The following is a 15,662-nucleotide window of genomic DNA, read 5'->3' as shown; positions in this document are numbered from 1 at the left end:
CGCAGGCTTCCGTGAGACCAGCATTCAGGGAACTGTGTGAAGAGCAGGTTCCTTCTAAAAGACTGGCAGGACAGCACATGTTAAATAGGGGCATTCTTTGTCCACAAAACCTGGCTGGGCATAAATAGGTCAGCTCTTATTTCTTTCGTCTTCTCTTCCTTTTGGGCTCCTCCTGGCTGTCATTGGGCTGTGCTGATGCACTGCTCTAAAAGAAACAGGAACAAAGGCCTAAATAGAAAAGTCCTGGTGTGAACAGAGGTTGCTTCTCACCCACTCCCCCAGCCCCCAGTTCTGCAGGACAGTTTCTCTAGAGGGCTGAATTTCATGGAGATCCATGTTGCTCCTTCTGAAATAAGAAACAAATCCAGAAGCTTTGAAATTCAGCCCCCAAAGGAAACTGCCCCATGGAGTTGTGTGGCTGAGTACGAGTTCTGGCTTTAAAGAACCACCTTACCATTGTACTATTTAAACTTGGCAATTTTGAAATTCGGCGGTATACAGGTACTGTTGAGCAGCCAGCATTATTCTTGCCTCTAACCCCCACCTAATCCTTCTCCTTCGGGACTGAATTACAATTTTATTAGAGCAGGGAAAAGAACAGTGCTTGCCACTCACTGCCTAGTGACAGTTCCCCAATGGGGCTGAATTTCGAAGTTCCTGACAGTAAAGAACCACCTTTTCTGATGTGGAAATGGGCAAGGTCACTCTTTGAACCTTTAGATTCTCAACAGGGAAACTGCCCACTCTGGCCAGAAGGTATGCTCCTCTGCTCCCCAACCCAACGCCCTGGAGCTGAATTTCATCAGACATTTAGCAGTTAAAGAGCCACCTTGGTATCCCTGAAGGCTGGAGAGATCAAGGTAGCTCTTTAAATCCTGACACTCTGAAATTAAGGTCTGCAAAGAGGGAGCAGCAACAAAACAATGAGGATTGTTGCTAGGTTCTCTTGTTCCTCCTAAATAGCACAATTCATGGTCCATGCTGCAATTTCCCCACCCTTTCAGGAGCAACCCAAAGCACTTTGCAGCTTGCTGCCATTTGCACCCCAAGATTTCCAGCAAGTGCCCCTTGTTGCCTGCTGTGAGGAGGAAATCTCTTCCACCTCCTGTGCTGTTGCTTCTCAAACCTCAAGCCAGAGAGGGGGGAACTAAGCATTGTGAGGGCAAGGATTTAGCTGTTCATTCGTGTTCCTTGCTTGAATGTCCATGTGGTCTTCTTCAAGCCCTCCTGGCAGTCAGAAGGGGAAGGAATGGTTCCCCCCCCTCACACACCACCAGATGGCTGCAGTTCATATGCGAAAAGCTGTGGGGACACTTGTGTTATTACAACTCTGTTCAAATAACTTGTTTACACTAAGCTGGTTATTGTGTTAAAGTCTCTGTTTTCTTCATTTGGAAGAAAACTGAATAAACATTCCTAAAACAAAATGTCAGCCTGGCAGCAGCTTAATTCCAGTTAGCATGGAAATGGGATCACCGTGAGGGTCGGAAGGTGTGCACAAATTGCATGTTTTTTGGGTTTTTTATGGGTACAGACCTGGTCATCGTCCGACACATTTTCAGCATCCTGTTCTTCCAGGGCAGTCTCTAAGGTAGACACATTGATGCGGAAGTCTCTGGAAGTGCTCAGTTTCATGTACTGCATCAGGTTGACCTGTAGTAGGCAAAGAGATGGTGGTCAGAGTTTGTAATGGGTGCTAAAAAGACACAGTCACACACATATGCAATAGATTTATATTACCTTTGACTTTTTGGAGAGGTGGATCAGGAAATTCTCATATTGCTCAATGGCAAAAATCAAGTTTGGAATTGGTTTGGTCTCCCGCAGCACTTTGGCCTGTGGTGGAGAGAAGTTTTCAATAGATTTATTGAATGTATAAAATCTCAGAAAAAGTAACTGTATGGGACTATCAGGCATGAGCAAAGCATATATCATCACTATGGGAGGAGTTTAATACTGAGCTTTCTAACCTCAAGGGAGTATGGAAGCTAAAAGTTTCAGAGCTCAGAATTGATGGCTGTATGTCATTTCTACAACTATGACACACATAAGAACATAAGAGAAGCCAATGTTGGATGAGGCCATGCAGTCCAACACTCTGTCACACAGTGGCCAAAAATACCAGGTGCCATCAGGAGGTCCATCAGTGGGGCCAGGACACTAAAAGCCCTCCCACTGTTGCCCTTCCCAGCACCAAGAATACAGTGCATCACTTGCCCCAAACCGAGAGTTCCTATCTATACCTTGTGGCTAATAGCCACTGATGGACCTCTGCTCCAGATGTTTGTCTAATTCCCTCTTGAAGCTGTCCATGCTTGTAGCCGCTACCACCTTTGGTGGGAGTGAATTTCATGTGTTAATCAATCTTTGGGTGAAGAAGTACTTCCTTTTATCTGTTCTGCTCAGCCATTTCATTGAGTGCCTACGTGTTCTTGTACTGTGAGAAAGGGAGAAAAGTACTTCTTTCTCTACCTGCTCTATCCCATGCATAATCTTGTAAACTTTGATTATGTCACCCCTCAGTCGTCGTTTCTCCAAGCTAAAGAGCCCAAGTGTGTTAATCTTTCTTCGTAGGGAAAATATTCCAACCCTTTTATCCTTCGAGTTGCCCTTTTCTGCACTTTTTCCAATGCTATAAAATCTTTTTTGAGGTGTAGTGACCAGAACAGTACACAGTATTCCAAATGAGGTTGCACCATTGATTTATACAGGGGCATTATGATACTGGCTGATTTGTTTTCAGTTCCCTTCCTAATAATCCCTAGCATAGCATTGGCCTTTTTTATTGCAGTTGCACACTGTCTCGACATTTTCAGTGAGTTATCTACTACGCCTCGGTCAGTAAAAAAAATGGCTTTTGGTCTTCTTTCCTTCATTCTTGGACTTGTAGTTAGCTAGTTTTCAGTTAGTGTTAGTTAGGTACTTTGGACTTTATTTCTGCTTCGGCAGATTTTTCTGCCCCCCTCCCCCTGGTCTATGGCCAAATGGTGGGGCTTCTTTAAAAGGTGCAGGAAGTGTGGTAGAAAATCCCCCCCACACACACACTCCGTTTATTGTGCCTGGGGGAATTGCACCGAGTTGACTCTTGTGCCCACTGTGTGAAATTCTCTTGACAAACAACGAAGAATCAAGTGGCTAGACTTCGTGTGGCATTATTGTAAGTGGCCCTTTCGCCAATGGAGTTGTCACAAGAGACTTTGGGATTGACGGCCATACAGTCTCCGTCACCGGGCCATTTCGATGCGACCGATTGGTGCTGAAACGCTCGATCCCGGCTTCTCAGCCCGACACCCACATTCCCACGAAACTAGTTGGGAGGGCAAGGACGATCGGCCTGTCAAGCACAAGAAGAGCTCCTCTGGCAAATCCTCTTCCAAAGGGGTATCGCCGTCAGGAGCCACTTCACTTGACTCCTCAGGCCGTGGGCAGACACAGGGTGTTCCATCTCCACCCCCTCCTCGCCCAATTCAACTCACGGATTCGGAACAGGACATGGAGCTAACGCAGGTCTCCCGTTCTTCCAGTGTTGAAAGTCAACACTCAGAACGAGGAGCAGATGCTGGGACGCCGCCATCCCCACGTGGCCAAACTGATCGGGATCGATCACCCAGACACTTGCAGCCGCCTGCTTGGGACCAACGCCAGTGGCAATATTTGTATGGAGATCCACACGTTCACATTTGAGTTCTTTCAGAACTCTTGGATCTTTGCCATCTGGGCCTGGTGATTTATCAGTTTTTAAATTGTTTATCAGCTGTAGGACCTCCTCTCTCGTCATCTTAATCTGACTCAGGTCTTTCAACATCCCTCCCGAAATCAGCGGTTCTGGAGTGGGCAAGCACTTCTCATCTTCCACAGTGAAGACAGAGGCAAAAAATGCATCCAGCTTCTCAGCTATTTCCCTATCATCCTTCAGTACTCCTTTTACCGCTTGGTCACCCAAGGGCTCCACTGCCTCCCTGGCTGGTTTCCTGCTCCTAATGTATTTGAAGAAAGTTTTATTGTTGGTTTTTACGTTTTTTGCTATATGCTCCTCATATTCCCTTTTTGCCTGCCTGATCACAGACTTGCATTTTATTTGCCATAGCCTGTGTTCCCTTTTGTGAACCTCACTGAGACTAGCTTTCCATTGCTTAAAGGAATCCTTCTTACCTTTTACAGCTTCCATTACTTTGTTTGTTAACCATGCAAGCCTTTTTCTGTACCTATTTGTGCCTTTCCTAACCTGTGGTATATATTTTTTCTGAGCTTCTAGGATTGTAGTTTTAAATAGTCTCCAAACTTCCTCAGTCATTTTGACCCCTTCTACTTTTCCTTTCAGTTTCCTCCCCGCATGTCCCCTCATTTCAGAGAAGTTACCCCTTTTAAAGTTGAAAGTGGTTGTGTCGGTCTTTTTGGGCAACTCCCTATTTATTCAAATGTTGAACTCAATAACATTATGGTCACTGTTCCCAAGCGGTACAATCACTTTTACATCTCTCACCAGGTCTTGGGCGTTACTTAGGACCAAATCCAGAATCACTTCTCCCTTGGTAGGTTCTGTAACCATCTGCTCCATAGCACAGTCATTGAGAGTGTCTAGAAACTCAATCTCTTTTTTCCGACTTGAACACATATTGACCCAGTCAGCGTGTGGGTAGTTAAAATCACCTATTACAACACAGTTATTTCATCTAGCCGCTATCTTTAATTCATTCATCATTTTATAATCCTCCTGTATCTTTTGATCTGGCGGGCGATAACAAACTCCCAGTGTTAAACTTCCTTTTGGGCCCACTATTTCAACCCACAGCATTTCCAGAAGCAAACCCAATTCTCTTACCCTCTCAGTCTTACTGAACAAAAGCTCTTTGGAGCGACACTCACCTTAAGAACAGTTCTTCAACATGGTATGGGTATAAATTATGAGGTATCCTCAACCTATTAGATTGGGGGGGGGGGGGGAGAGCTCTTCCCAGGAAATATTCTCCTAGTGCCATAGCAGGGGAAGTAGTTCTAGACTAGAGTTCTTTCTGATAACTGACTCTTTTATGTGGGCATCCGCCTGAGTCTGACATGGGTAACGGTTAACACATACCTCTCCACAGGATAAAACATGTGTTTCAACTCTCACAGTTCATACCAATGGAAGCTCTCTGGGTGACCTTAGATATATAATTGGATCCTGAAGTTATTTAGAAGTTCTGTTCTTTCTTAGACTTCAAAGGCAAAATCGATACTAAACTGTCTTAAAGGCTTGCTACACAAGCCTTTCAGCACATTAAGAGGAACTGTACACAGAGAATAGATCCACGTGGGCAGCCATATTGGTCTGAAGCAATATAACGGAGTTTGAATCCAGTGGTACTTTTAAGACCAACTAAGTTTTAATCAAGGTATGAGCTTTTGAGTGCACACACACTTCCTCAGATACATTGTACTGGAAGTTAACAGTTCATATAATACAGAATTTGAACAGCAAATTAGCATGCAACATAATGAAGATGTTTTAACAGATGCAAAGACCTAACAAGAAAAACAAGTTTTCATGGTCACCATTTGTTTGAGTTTCATTACGGAAAAAACACATAAATATCTAAATAGGAGACTGATGTTGTAAACGTATCCTTCTTAATTGTGGGATGGATAATGCTCTGCTTCATTCCCATCTAGACCTTGTCTGCCTGATCATTCAGACCTCTGCCAAATCCAGTGCCAGCCTCCCCAACTGAACACTTGTAAGTCACCATCACTCCCTCCCAAGTATTATGGTCTCTTTCTTGAATATTATTTACATGTAGGTGGGCAGCCATGTTGCTATGAAGCCGTAGAATAATACAATGAAAATTTTAATGTATTTCTCTGATCTGGCGAACCATTCACCCCACGTCCAATTAGTTACCTCCATGCTTGAGAGGATTAATGTAGTGTAAGAACAGGGTCTCAGTTAATTGATCTTAGCATTCCACAATTATTAAGGATATGTTTACAACATCAGTCTCCTATTTAGACATATTTATGTATTTTCCCCATAACTAAATCCAAATAAATGATGACCATATAAACTTAGCTTGTTATTCTTGTAAGGTCTTTGCATATGTTAAAACATCTTCATTATGTTGCATGCTGATTTGCTGTTCAACCTCTGTGTATATGTATGAACTGTTAACTTCCATTCCAATGTATCTGAGGAAGTGTGCATGCACATGAGAGCTCATACCTTGAATAAGACTTTGTTGCACACAGAGCAATAGGTGTGAGGGACACAGGGTGCAGTTCTGGATGAGCAGACCTAGAAGGGGTTGCCATGGCCTGTTTTTCTGAATAGTACTTCAGTGAGGGGCCAAGGGGTCCCTGCTTGCATCCAATATATTCCAAAAAAGGGAGAAGGCAATTGCACTCACCATGACAGTGGACCCCTCCGCTGTCAACTTGTCCTTTTTCTTCTTTTTCTTTTCTTCTGAAACAATTGAAGTTTCACTCTGGACAGCAAGAATGAAGAGAAACCGTCAGTCTGCTGCTGAGAAAGGAGGGGATCTTGGGCCGTAGGGTGCTTGGGGGTGGGGCATCCAGCCAGTCTGACTAGGATCCGAGAGACCCAGGTTAGAATCCCTGCACTGCCATGGGAGCTCACTTGGTGCCCATCTCATAAGTAGTTGCTGGCTGTGAGGGTAAAACTGAGGAGGGGAGCATTCCTGTTGACAGCTGTGTTGGGTCCCCACTGGGGCATAAACATCTAAATAAACAAATATGAGTTGTTTATTGAAAATCAGAGGGGGCAAAGTGTTAAGTGGATTGTGAACCATTCATGAAAAGCAGGCCTGGGCCTTTGGGTAGCACTGTGGGCATGTGGCCTTCCATGGATCCCACTCCTGCCCTTCCACTGTCCCTCACAACATCCACATCCCTCATTCTGAAGAAGAAACAGCCCTTTGGGCTCTACTCCATTCTGCAGAGCTCCCCTGAACCTCCGTCACAGCAGCCCCCCCTTGTGGGCTTGTTATGTTACGTGCTGCTTCTTTAACCTGAATGTGGCAGGACCACCTAACTGGCCGCCGTCCCCATAGTTCAAGTTACTACAGAGAGTCCACTGTGACAATAGAAATAAGAAACATAAAGTGCTCTAATACTTCATCACAGATTAAAATTTAGATTTTATATACAGCATTTAAAATTTTTCCAAATATATTAATTTTTAATAATGTAAAATTAAATATTAACCAAACCAGCAACATCAAATCATGTGTAGTAACAGCAGCAATCACAGAAGAGCTGGTATAAGAAGACTGGAGCACTAAAAACCATACGAAGAAAACAGACCATGATGAATAGTGTGTCTGGTGTAGTACCATGAGACTTGTATTTCCAAAAGAGGCTATGTATGAACAAAAAAATAGAAGGTTAAAGCCTAACATGGCTACCCTACCAGATAAGTGTGGATTAACTATGCATAAAACTGTTTTCTGAAATTTGTTGCCTGTACAAAACATGTTGCTGCTCCTATAATGATTGTATTTAATATTCTTATCGGGGGGGAGATCTTGAGGAGCAATAGTGGTTAAGTGTGCGGACTCTAATCTGGGAGAACTGGGTTTGATTCCCCACTCCTCCACTTGCACCTGGCTGGATGACCTTGGGCAAGCCGTGGTTCTGATAAGAGCTGTTCTTGAAAAACAGCAGTTTCTGTCAGAGCCCTCTCAGGCCCACCTACCTCACAGGGTGTCTGCTGTGGGAAGGGGAGGGGAAGGGAAAGGAGTTTGTAAGCTGCTCTGAGACACCTTTGGGTAGTGAAGGGCGGGGTATAAATCCAATCTCTTCTCTTTTTCAACAAAAAGCAAAATAAACCTTAGCATGACATAAAGCTCTTCAGTTTATGTGCCACTGCATATAATGGCAACCTTTTGTAGTGTTATTGTTGCTTTTTGCAGCAGGAAACTCTGTTTTTTACAACACTTAAAGGTCAAACCAAGGACTGGATCTAGACAGTTCTTCTGCTGGTGAAAAAGGCTATGCTTTTGGGATTTGGGATGGGGGCTGTAGTAAGGAGGGAAGCTTGGTGAGACTGAGTGGAAAAGTTGTGTGGTTCCAACTGTACGTGAGATGCTGGGCGATCCACAACCAGGCCTGGCATACATTTTCTTTTCATAACCAGCAGAAGCAAGGAGCCCCCCCCCCCCCAAGTACAGAGTTTGTACTTTGATATCAAAAAGTACTTTTTATTAAGATATTCATACCCTGCTTTTCTCATTCTTCCTTCATTTTATCCTCACAACAACCCTATGAGGTAGGTGTGACTGGCCCAACAGCACTCAGAAAGCTGTCATAGAGTTTGAAGGTACCTCCAGGGTCATCTAGTCCAACTCCCTGCACAGTGCAGGAAATTCACAACTACCTCCTTCCCCACACCCCCAGTGACATGTCCAGAAGATGGCAACAAAACAAAAACCTTCCAGGATCCCCGGGCAAACTGGCCTGGAGAAAATTGCTTCCTGACCCCAAAGTGGCAGTCAGCATTTCCCTGGGCATGTAGGAAAGGGCCACAAGAACTAAGCACTGAGGCATCCCACCCCTGCCCTCCCTCTCAGGATCTGCCTAAGTTCACGGAATCAGCACTGCTGTCAGATGGCCATCTAGCCTCTGCTTGAAAACCTCCAAAGGAGAGCCCACCACCTCCCAAGGAAGCCTGTTCCACTGAGGAACTGCTCTGTCAGGAAGTTCCTCCTAATGTTTAGCTGAAAACTCTTTTGATTTAATTTCAACCCGTTGGTTCTGGTCTGGGCAACAGAAAAGAACTCTGGACCCTCCTCTATATGACAGCCCTTCAAGTACTTGAAGATGGTTATGATATCACCTCTCAGTCATCTCCTCTCAAGGCTAAATATACCCAGCTCCTTCAGCCTTTCCTCATAGGACTTGGTCTCCAGACCCCTCACCATCTTTGATGCCCTCCTCTGAACATGTTCCAGCTTGTCTATATCTTTCTTAAATTGTGGTGCCCAAAACTGAACACCATACTCTACCTTGGTACTCTGCTCTGGTTAGGCTTCACCTAGATTGGGGAGCTGAACCCAGGACTCACAACACAGAGACAGAATTAACCGTAATAAGCTTGATCACTGAAGAGAATAGTGCTGTATACTCTGGATACAAGCTTGGTCAAGTGCAGCACTTGGCCATCCACCAGGGAGGTTCAACAACAAAAGCAACTGCCATTTTTTGGCCTGACAGGAAATTCAGGTCTCGGCCTTACCTGTACGTATGTGATGAAAGCGTAGCACTGTGGAGTTAAATGGGAACCTGAGAGCCTGACCTGGGGAGGGGGGGGAAACACTGTTAAGCCAACAATTTCCTTCCAGCTTCATGAAAGATATAAGCCCCTATTGGTATCAGGTGCTATACAAGACTAATAACACTCACCAGCTTTTCCAGCCGCCCTGGAATCCCCCCACTTGTGCTGCGGCACACTTGGAGATACTAGGATAGCAAGGTAAGAGACAGTGCATGAGCCACAGGTAGCCCGTGCCCTCCCACTGGATTCCTCCGCCTAGGTAGGCTTCCTGGGCCATGTCAATCCTAGCTATCAGAAACAAACAGCTCAGTTCCGTCCAATGCTCCCTCTAAGCTGTGGCGTCTTGTGAGCAGAAATTCTACTTTGTGAGCTACTGGCATTAAAGTTGTGAGCAAACGATTTGTCTACTGCCCAAATTAGTTTGCTCTGGAGCTGTCCTTCCTGAGCTAAGACAAAAATGTGTGAGCCAGAGGCTAAAAAACTGAGAGCTAGCTCACACTAACAGCTTAGAGGGAACACTGGTTCCATCCACCAAAGCAAGATTGCTCATCTCAAGCAAGGATTTTGCAGCAGCAATTCAATCTGTATTGCTGCTGGTGGGCTATAGCTCCCAGGCATCCAGGGCTTTTAACAACATGATTATTTATTTTTGTTTGTTTATTTATTTATTCATTCATTCAATTTATACCCCACCCTCCCCGGCAAGGGCTGTGCTGATTGTGTTGTTGTTGGAAGAGGCTTTTAACTTCTTGGTAAGCCTCTCCAAGAACCTAGTTCGCTACATTCAGGTGTAAATATTTGCAGCCTTGCTGGCAGTCCGGAACCAAGAGCAGCCCAGCCTGGGCCGAGGGGGAAGCAGAGGATCAGATCTCAGCACTGCCCAAGCTAAGAGCACTCACGTATTTGATGAGGGAGGTGAGGATGGTGTACATCTTGCAGACACTCCTGAGCAAGGCGTCCACGCAGCTCCCAGCTGGCAAAGCTGTTTGCACCAGCTCATGGTAGGAGGTCAGTAAAGTCCCCAGCTGAAGGATGATTGCCTTTTCCAGCAGCTGTGCTGCACTGGCTACTTGGGAAGTATCTTCTTTACAACAACAAAAAGCACAGTCTAACATGGAATAACCTCACGGAATTGATACACAGACAAAAGGAGGTGTCTCAACAAAATAGTTCCCCATCCCCAGATCTGAAGGACCTATGCAGTCCTATCACAAGAACTGAAGGGACAAAGCTGCTGTTAAAGGTGTGTGGAGGGGGGCTGAGCAGCAGCAGCAGGGACAGGGAGCTGCATGCAGAATGCAAGAGAAAGAGGGAAGGGTTTGTACAGGACTCTGGGTCAGTTCAAGGCCAACAGCCACAGGAAATGAGAACCAGGAGTGAGAACTCTTCACGACCCCCATCAAACACATGGGGGGGGTCACTCTTCTTCCAGTCAACAATCACCATTAACACACCACCTTCTGAGAGCTAAAAATGCTTCCTGTGCAGTATGTCAGATCTTTGTATAGGAAAGAGTCACATACAACACACACTTGACCTTAGCCAAAAGGCCGAGAAGCGAAGAGTCACATACGACTCACGAGAAGCTCTCCAGACCTTCACCTCTGTCTGGCAAGATGTCTTCATCCCTCTGAGGAGTGATGCTGCTCCGCTTCTCATTTAGCTAGAGCTCTAGTGCTGCCTCTCACAGCCACCCCCATTCTCACCCCCCCCCCTGCTATTTTGTTTACACTCTCAGCTGCCTTTGTGTGCAGCTCTTTCTCCCGGTTTCCTTACTTCTCTTGCTGATGGGCTATGTTGAGAAAAGGGGTGGGTGGCAGAGTTACATGGGGTCTGTTTGTTTGATTTACTATCCGAGACAGAAAACAATTAAAATCTGGGGGGGGGGGAGGTTTCATGTGTGATTTACTTCAGCAATGCTTACAACCCTGTCTCAGCTTCAGCCCCACAGTGTAGTGCACCAATGAGGTGACATTTGAATTAGGGACTCCGCTATGTCAGCAGCAGCAGCAGCAGCATCTCAGTTTGTGGGGCCATTTAGAACTGATAATGATCAAAGCCAATAGGGCAACCACTTTTGTCCTCCTGGCATTTTGGGTTTCTTTCCATTAAATTTAAATGTGCCTATAGGATCCCATCCTGTTGTCCCCCATACCCAGTGGCAAGATGACTCAGCTGAGCCATCGGTTTGTCTTTTAATCTCGTTACACTCAGGGAAGCTCAAAGGAGAGAGGGCTTTATCAAAGGCAAACTGCCAGGGCAGAGATTCCCTTTAATGATAACCTCTGTGCTCTACACAAGGCAAGCCGCCCCGTCAGACTAGCGCACACCCTTCATGGTTCAACTGCTCCTCTTTCCCCAGTTTTACCTGCTGCCTCCGTCCCCAAATGGCTCTTCATTTTATTCATCAACCAGTCCACCTCTTCAAGGATCTTCTCTGCTTGGCCCAAAACAAGCAGCTAAGAAAAAGAAGGGCAGAAGAGGCAGAAGAGGCTTTTGTGAATAGCTTGATCAGAGGGATCCTCTTGATGTGACCGCCTTTGTACACACTTCAACTCACACAAGCTGTAGGAGCTGCTGTCTTGGTGTTCACAACTGCAAAGTGGGGCTGGTGCTCCACCTCAAGATCCTGTGGGGATTGACAAGCAGACAGTCACTCAGGAGCAGAAAGAGCTTCCTTGCGGGCAGAGCAGAGGCGTGCACTGTCAACAGAATGGAGGCAGAGTCTGAACAGTCACACTGGTTCCCCCTCTCACCTGGTCTATGTCCCCAAGCTGAGCATGGATATCCTGGGCCAGCTCACACAATATGCTGACAGGGCTCTTGATGAGAGCATGCAGACTGAAGAGCAGGGTGAGCAGCCCTCTGCAGCAAGGAGCATCTTCTGTTGGGAGAGGAAGCATTTGGCAAACTTTGGAGGCTTAAAGACAGCTCTCCAGAGCCCAACCAATGGCCAGGCAAGACAGGTAGGATTCTGTCTGCTCTACAAACAACGATGAGCTTACTGGAAGTGGCCTGCAGGCTCGTGTGTTCCTGCCCTCTCATACAAATCTCCCCCCCCTCTTTTCCAGTTTTAGAGCCAATCCTCTTTAGACTAAGGACAAGTCTATTCCAGTGTTTTTGAGAACAATAGCTAACCCAAACCATAGTTTCCAAGCTGTGGTTTGACACTGGATTGCCAAATTATAGTGGTATATAATCCCATGTAAATAAATAAATAAATAAATAAATAAATCTTACCCAGGCTGGTTTCCTTGCAGATCTTGACTGTCCAAGATAAAAGCTGCACATACTGCACGCCCCCCAAAAAAGAGACACAGAGAGAGAGAGATGTAATCACTTACAAAAATGCTATTGTAAGCTGTGTTGAGGATAAGGTTTCAAAATTTGGGTTGAAAGGCAGGGAAGACATATAAAAGTCAATAAAGGAATTAGATGAGCCTGTATTAAAAGCTAAAAGCTGATAGATCAGACCAAGGGCTTGTTACATGTGCTGGCTGGCTGAAATGGCCCTGCGACAATTGTAGCCTGTACAGCAAGGCTCCCTGATGCAGCTGATCTTAGGATCCAGCTGCCAAACTGAGGCAGTGACATTGGCTTGTAAATCACAGACCAGTTCTGACAGCTGGCTTTAAATGGGTATTATGAAGAAACTAGGCAAAAGGCCCGTTGTGGAAATAAATACAATGGCCTCTAGAAAGAGGCTCTGGGCGGGTGCCCCGGCCTTGGACACTCAGTGTCAATTTGCTGTGGCGACCTCATCAGGGTATAATGACACTGAGTCCACCATTTTCTCCAGAGGAAATGATCTCTTCTACCTAAAGAACAGTTGTAATTTTGAGTGTTCTCCAGCCCTCACTTGGAGATTGGCAACGATGGTTCCCCAGAAGGGAATCGTCGGTTTGGAGGGCAGAGTCTGTGGCTTTGTACCTGTCCGAGGTCCCAAGCCTCCTGAAACCTCACCCTCTCCAGGCTCCATCCCTCACATCTCCAGGAATTTCCCACCTGGAGTTGGCAACCATTTCTTCCCAGCCAATCATCAACCTACCTTTATTCCCCCTCACTCTTCAGCTTTCCACCCCCCACACACCTGCAGCCTCTCCCGTGCTCTGAAGCCCTGACTGCCACGTCACATTGGCTGTCATACGGTGGCCACCTCAGCAGCATATAAGGATACAGAGACCACCATTTTCTCCAGGGGAACTGATCTCTGCCATCTGGAAAGCAGTTGTAATTCTGAGTGATCCCCAGCCCTCACCTGGAGATTGGACACATTTTACCTCAGAAGAGCAAACTGTTTAGAATGTTAGAGGCAAAAGCCAATCAAGTCCCATATGCAAACGACCTCTGTGTTCCGAGGCAAAGCCCAATAAGGCTGCATGTGCAAATAACCTCTGTGTTCTGACTGGCTAGGGGGGGGGGGAGACAGCAAACTGTTTAGAATGTTGGGAGGCGAGACTCAAGCAATGCAGCCAGTGGATAGGGACAGATTCTGAGTGACACACCAGGGCACCAACCAGTTCCGGAGCGTGTGGAATGTTCTAGAGAAGGGCCACCACCATTCAGTTTTATATATAAGGGAGACGCCTTTTTTCCTAGGAGGTTTGAAATGAGCCAAAACACCAGTTTTTTCCCTCTCTGGGCAGAGAACAGGCTGGGAATGAGGAAGTCAGTGCAGTTGCTTGCCACCTTACTCTCATACAAATGCTAAATAGATCTAGCAGGAGAGATAATGGGTGGGTCAAGCTCTTCCCCTTCCCCAAGCAGGAGACAGAGAGTTGGTACATGCTAAGAGAGTCTTTGGGAAGGAGATTCCTGGAAATCACCAGGAAAAGCCTCTTTGGCTTGGCATGACCGGGTCAGTGGGTAGCGAAATAGATACAATAAAAACTCCTTGCCACAGGAAGGAGGTATTTTTTCCTTGAGTTCTATACAACGGTCAGGTGGTGGTGGCACATTACTGGAGTGAGCGAAAAGCCCCTCCAGGTATTGAGAAAAACTCAGGGCAGGGCGGAAACACGGCCTGCAGGCCAGAGCAGGCACGCACTGCCACAGGTATACACACAAATATTCCATCCAAAAGCATAGCCACAGTGCACACTTAAAAGGGGTTGAGGTCCCTGAGAACCTTGGGAATCAGTAGGTTTGTGAATGGAGATTTTTAGAATTTAGAATTTTTAGCACTTCACCAAACCACAATTCCCAGGATTCTTCTGGGGAAAAGCTGTCAGTTAAAGTGGTATAAAACCAAACCTACAGCACAGATAAGACCCAGATGTACTCCTATCAGTTTCTCTATGCATGATTCCATGAGCATCATACATCCAGGAAATGCATCTTCAGTTCACAGGATATTTATGAACGCGGGGTTGGATCCAGACTGAATCTTCCAATGGCCAGAAAGGAACTGTCCAGCCTCCCTTTTCACACTGCGGCCAACCAATCTCCACGAAATGCTGCCCCTGGGGGACGGGATCTAGCGGGATAACATGAGGGGAGTCTGCAGCTGGAAGTGGAGATTGGTGGAAATTTCCAGTGTAGTCTGGATCGAAGCCAGGATATCAAAACAGTACAGATGGTCTTTTCAGAAAAAGCATTTTCATGTTCATATGTTCTCGCAGTCATTCCAGAAACCACTTTTAACTGATCATTTTAAAGGAATTCATGTCATGAAATCTTAGTGAAAAAACTTATATACCATCTCACAGGGGTGGAAACCAGTCAGAGGGTCGAAAATACTGATTTTACTGACCAAAATTCCAGAAAAACTGACCAAATACTGACAAAAAACTGACAAATTACTGAACAATTTAATGTCAGCCTACTGATAAGCTAGCGTTTTAAATGTAAAACTAGGACTTCATTAAAAATTATTATTGTCTGGCCTCCACTATCCCCATAGCCAGCCCCATAGTTAGATGTGACCCAGATAAAAGGATTGCACACTTTTTTATTGAACTGTTTTATGAATAGAGGACAACATTTTCATTATTGTACAAAATTTAAGGCAAAAAAAGATTCCCTTTAAAAATAATCACATACTGCAGATAATAAAACAGCAAAAACATATTAAAAATCAAACATAAAGTAATAATTATGACAACCAAACATAATTACTGTAAGGTAAGATTGTCTTTGCTTTTACTTTATCTTTGGTTTTTTGAGGAAAAAAAGAACTGGCCCGAGCTCTGCCATCCCTGGTGGAGGCCGTGTTGGGCTGGGCACTGGAACACCGTAGACTGATTGGCATCTGGATCGGGGTGGATTGGCAGTGATGTTGCTGTTGGACCTGTTGGTGGCGTTTGACACAGGCAACCATCAGTTACTGATCCACCGCCTCGCCGACACTGGAGTCCAGGGGCCTGCCTTGCAATGGCTGGCTTCCTTCCTTCAG

General features: G+C 45.6%; 1 protein-coding gene across 1 annotated transcript in view; it reads right to left on the bottom strand.

Moving 5' to 3' along the window:
• Positions 1-126: 126 nt before the first annotated feature.
• LOC107105493 (Fanconi anemia group I protein-like) overlaps positions 127-15,662 on the bottom strand; it is a 22,842-nt gene continuing 7,306 nt past the window's right edge. Inside the window, exons 4-14 of the mRNA XM_015405477.1 lie at positions 12,509-12,560; positions 12,025-12,152; positions 11,829-11,897; positions 11,637-11,727; positions 10,168-10,352; positions 9,397-9,453; positions 9,230-9,289; positions 6,384-6,461; positions 1,741-1,836; positions 1,537-1,653; positions 127-205 (exon numbers count right to left, since the gene is read on the bottom strand). Of these exons, the coding sequence (XP_015260963.1) occupies positions 137-205; positions 1,537-1,653; positions 1,741-1,836; positions 6,384-6,461; positions 9,230-9,289; positions 9,397-9,453; positions 10,168-10,352; positions 11,637-11,727; positions 11,829-11,897; positions 12,025-12,152; positions 12,509-12,560 (1,002 nt within the window). The 3' untranslated portion in view covers positions 127-136. The remainder of the gene's footprint in view (positions 206-1,536; positions 1,654-1,740; positions 1,837-6,383; positions 6,462-9,229; positions 9,290-9,396; positions 9,454-10,167; positions 10,353-11,636; positions 11,728-11,828; positions 11,898-12,024; positions 12,153-12,508; positions 12,561-15,662) is intronic.

The sequence above is a fragment of the Gekko japonicus genome, unplaced genomic scaffold (assembly GCF_001447785.1).
Source record: "Gekko japonicus isolate JY-2015 unplaced genomic scaffold, Gekko_japonicus_V1.1 scaffold2022, whole genome shotgun sequence".
NCBI classification, from domain to species: domain Eukaryota; kingdom Metazoa; phylum Chordata; class Lepidosauria; order Squamata; family Gekkonidae; genus Gekko; species Gekko japonicus.
The sequence above is the reverse complement of the archived record's forward strand: the minus strand, read 5'-3'. Positions and strand labels throughout refer to the sequence as shown.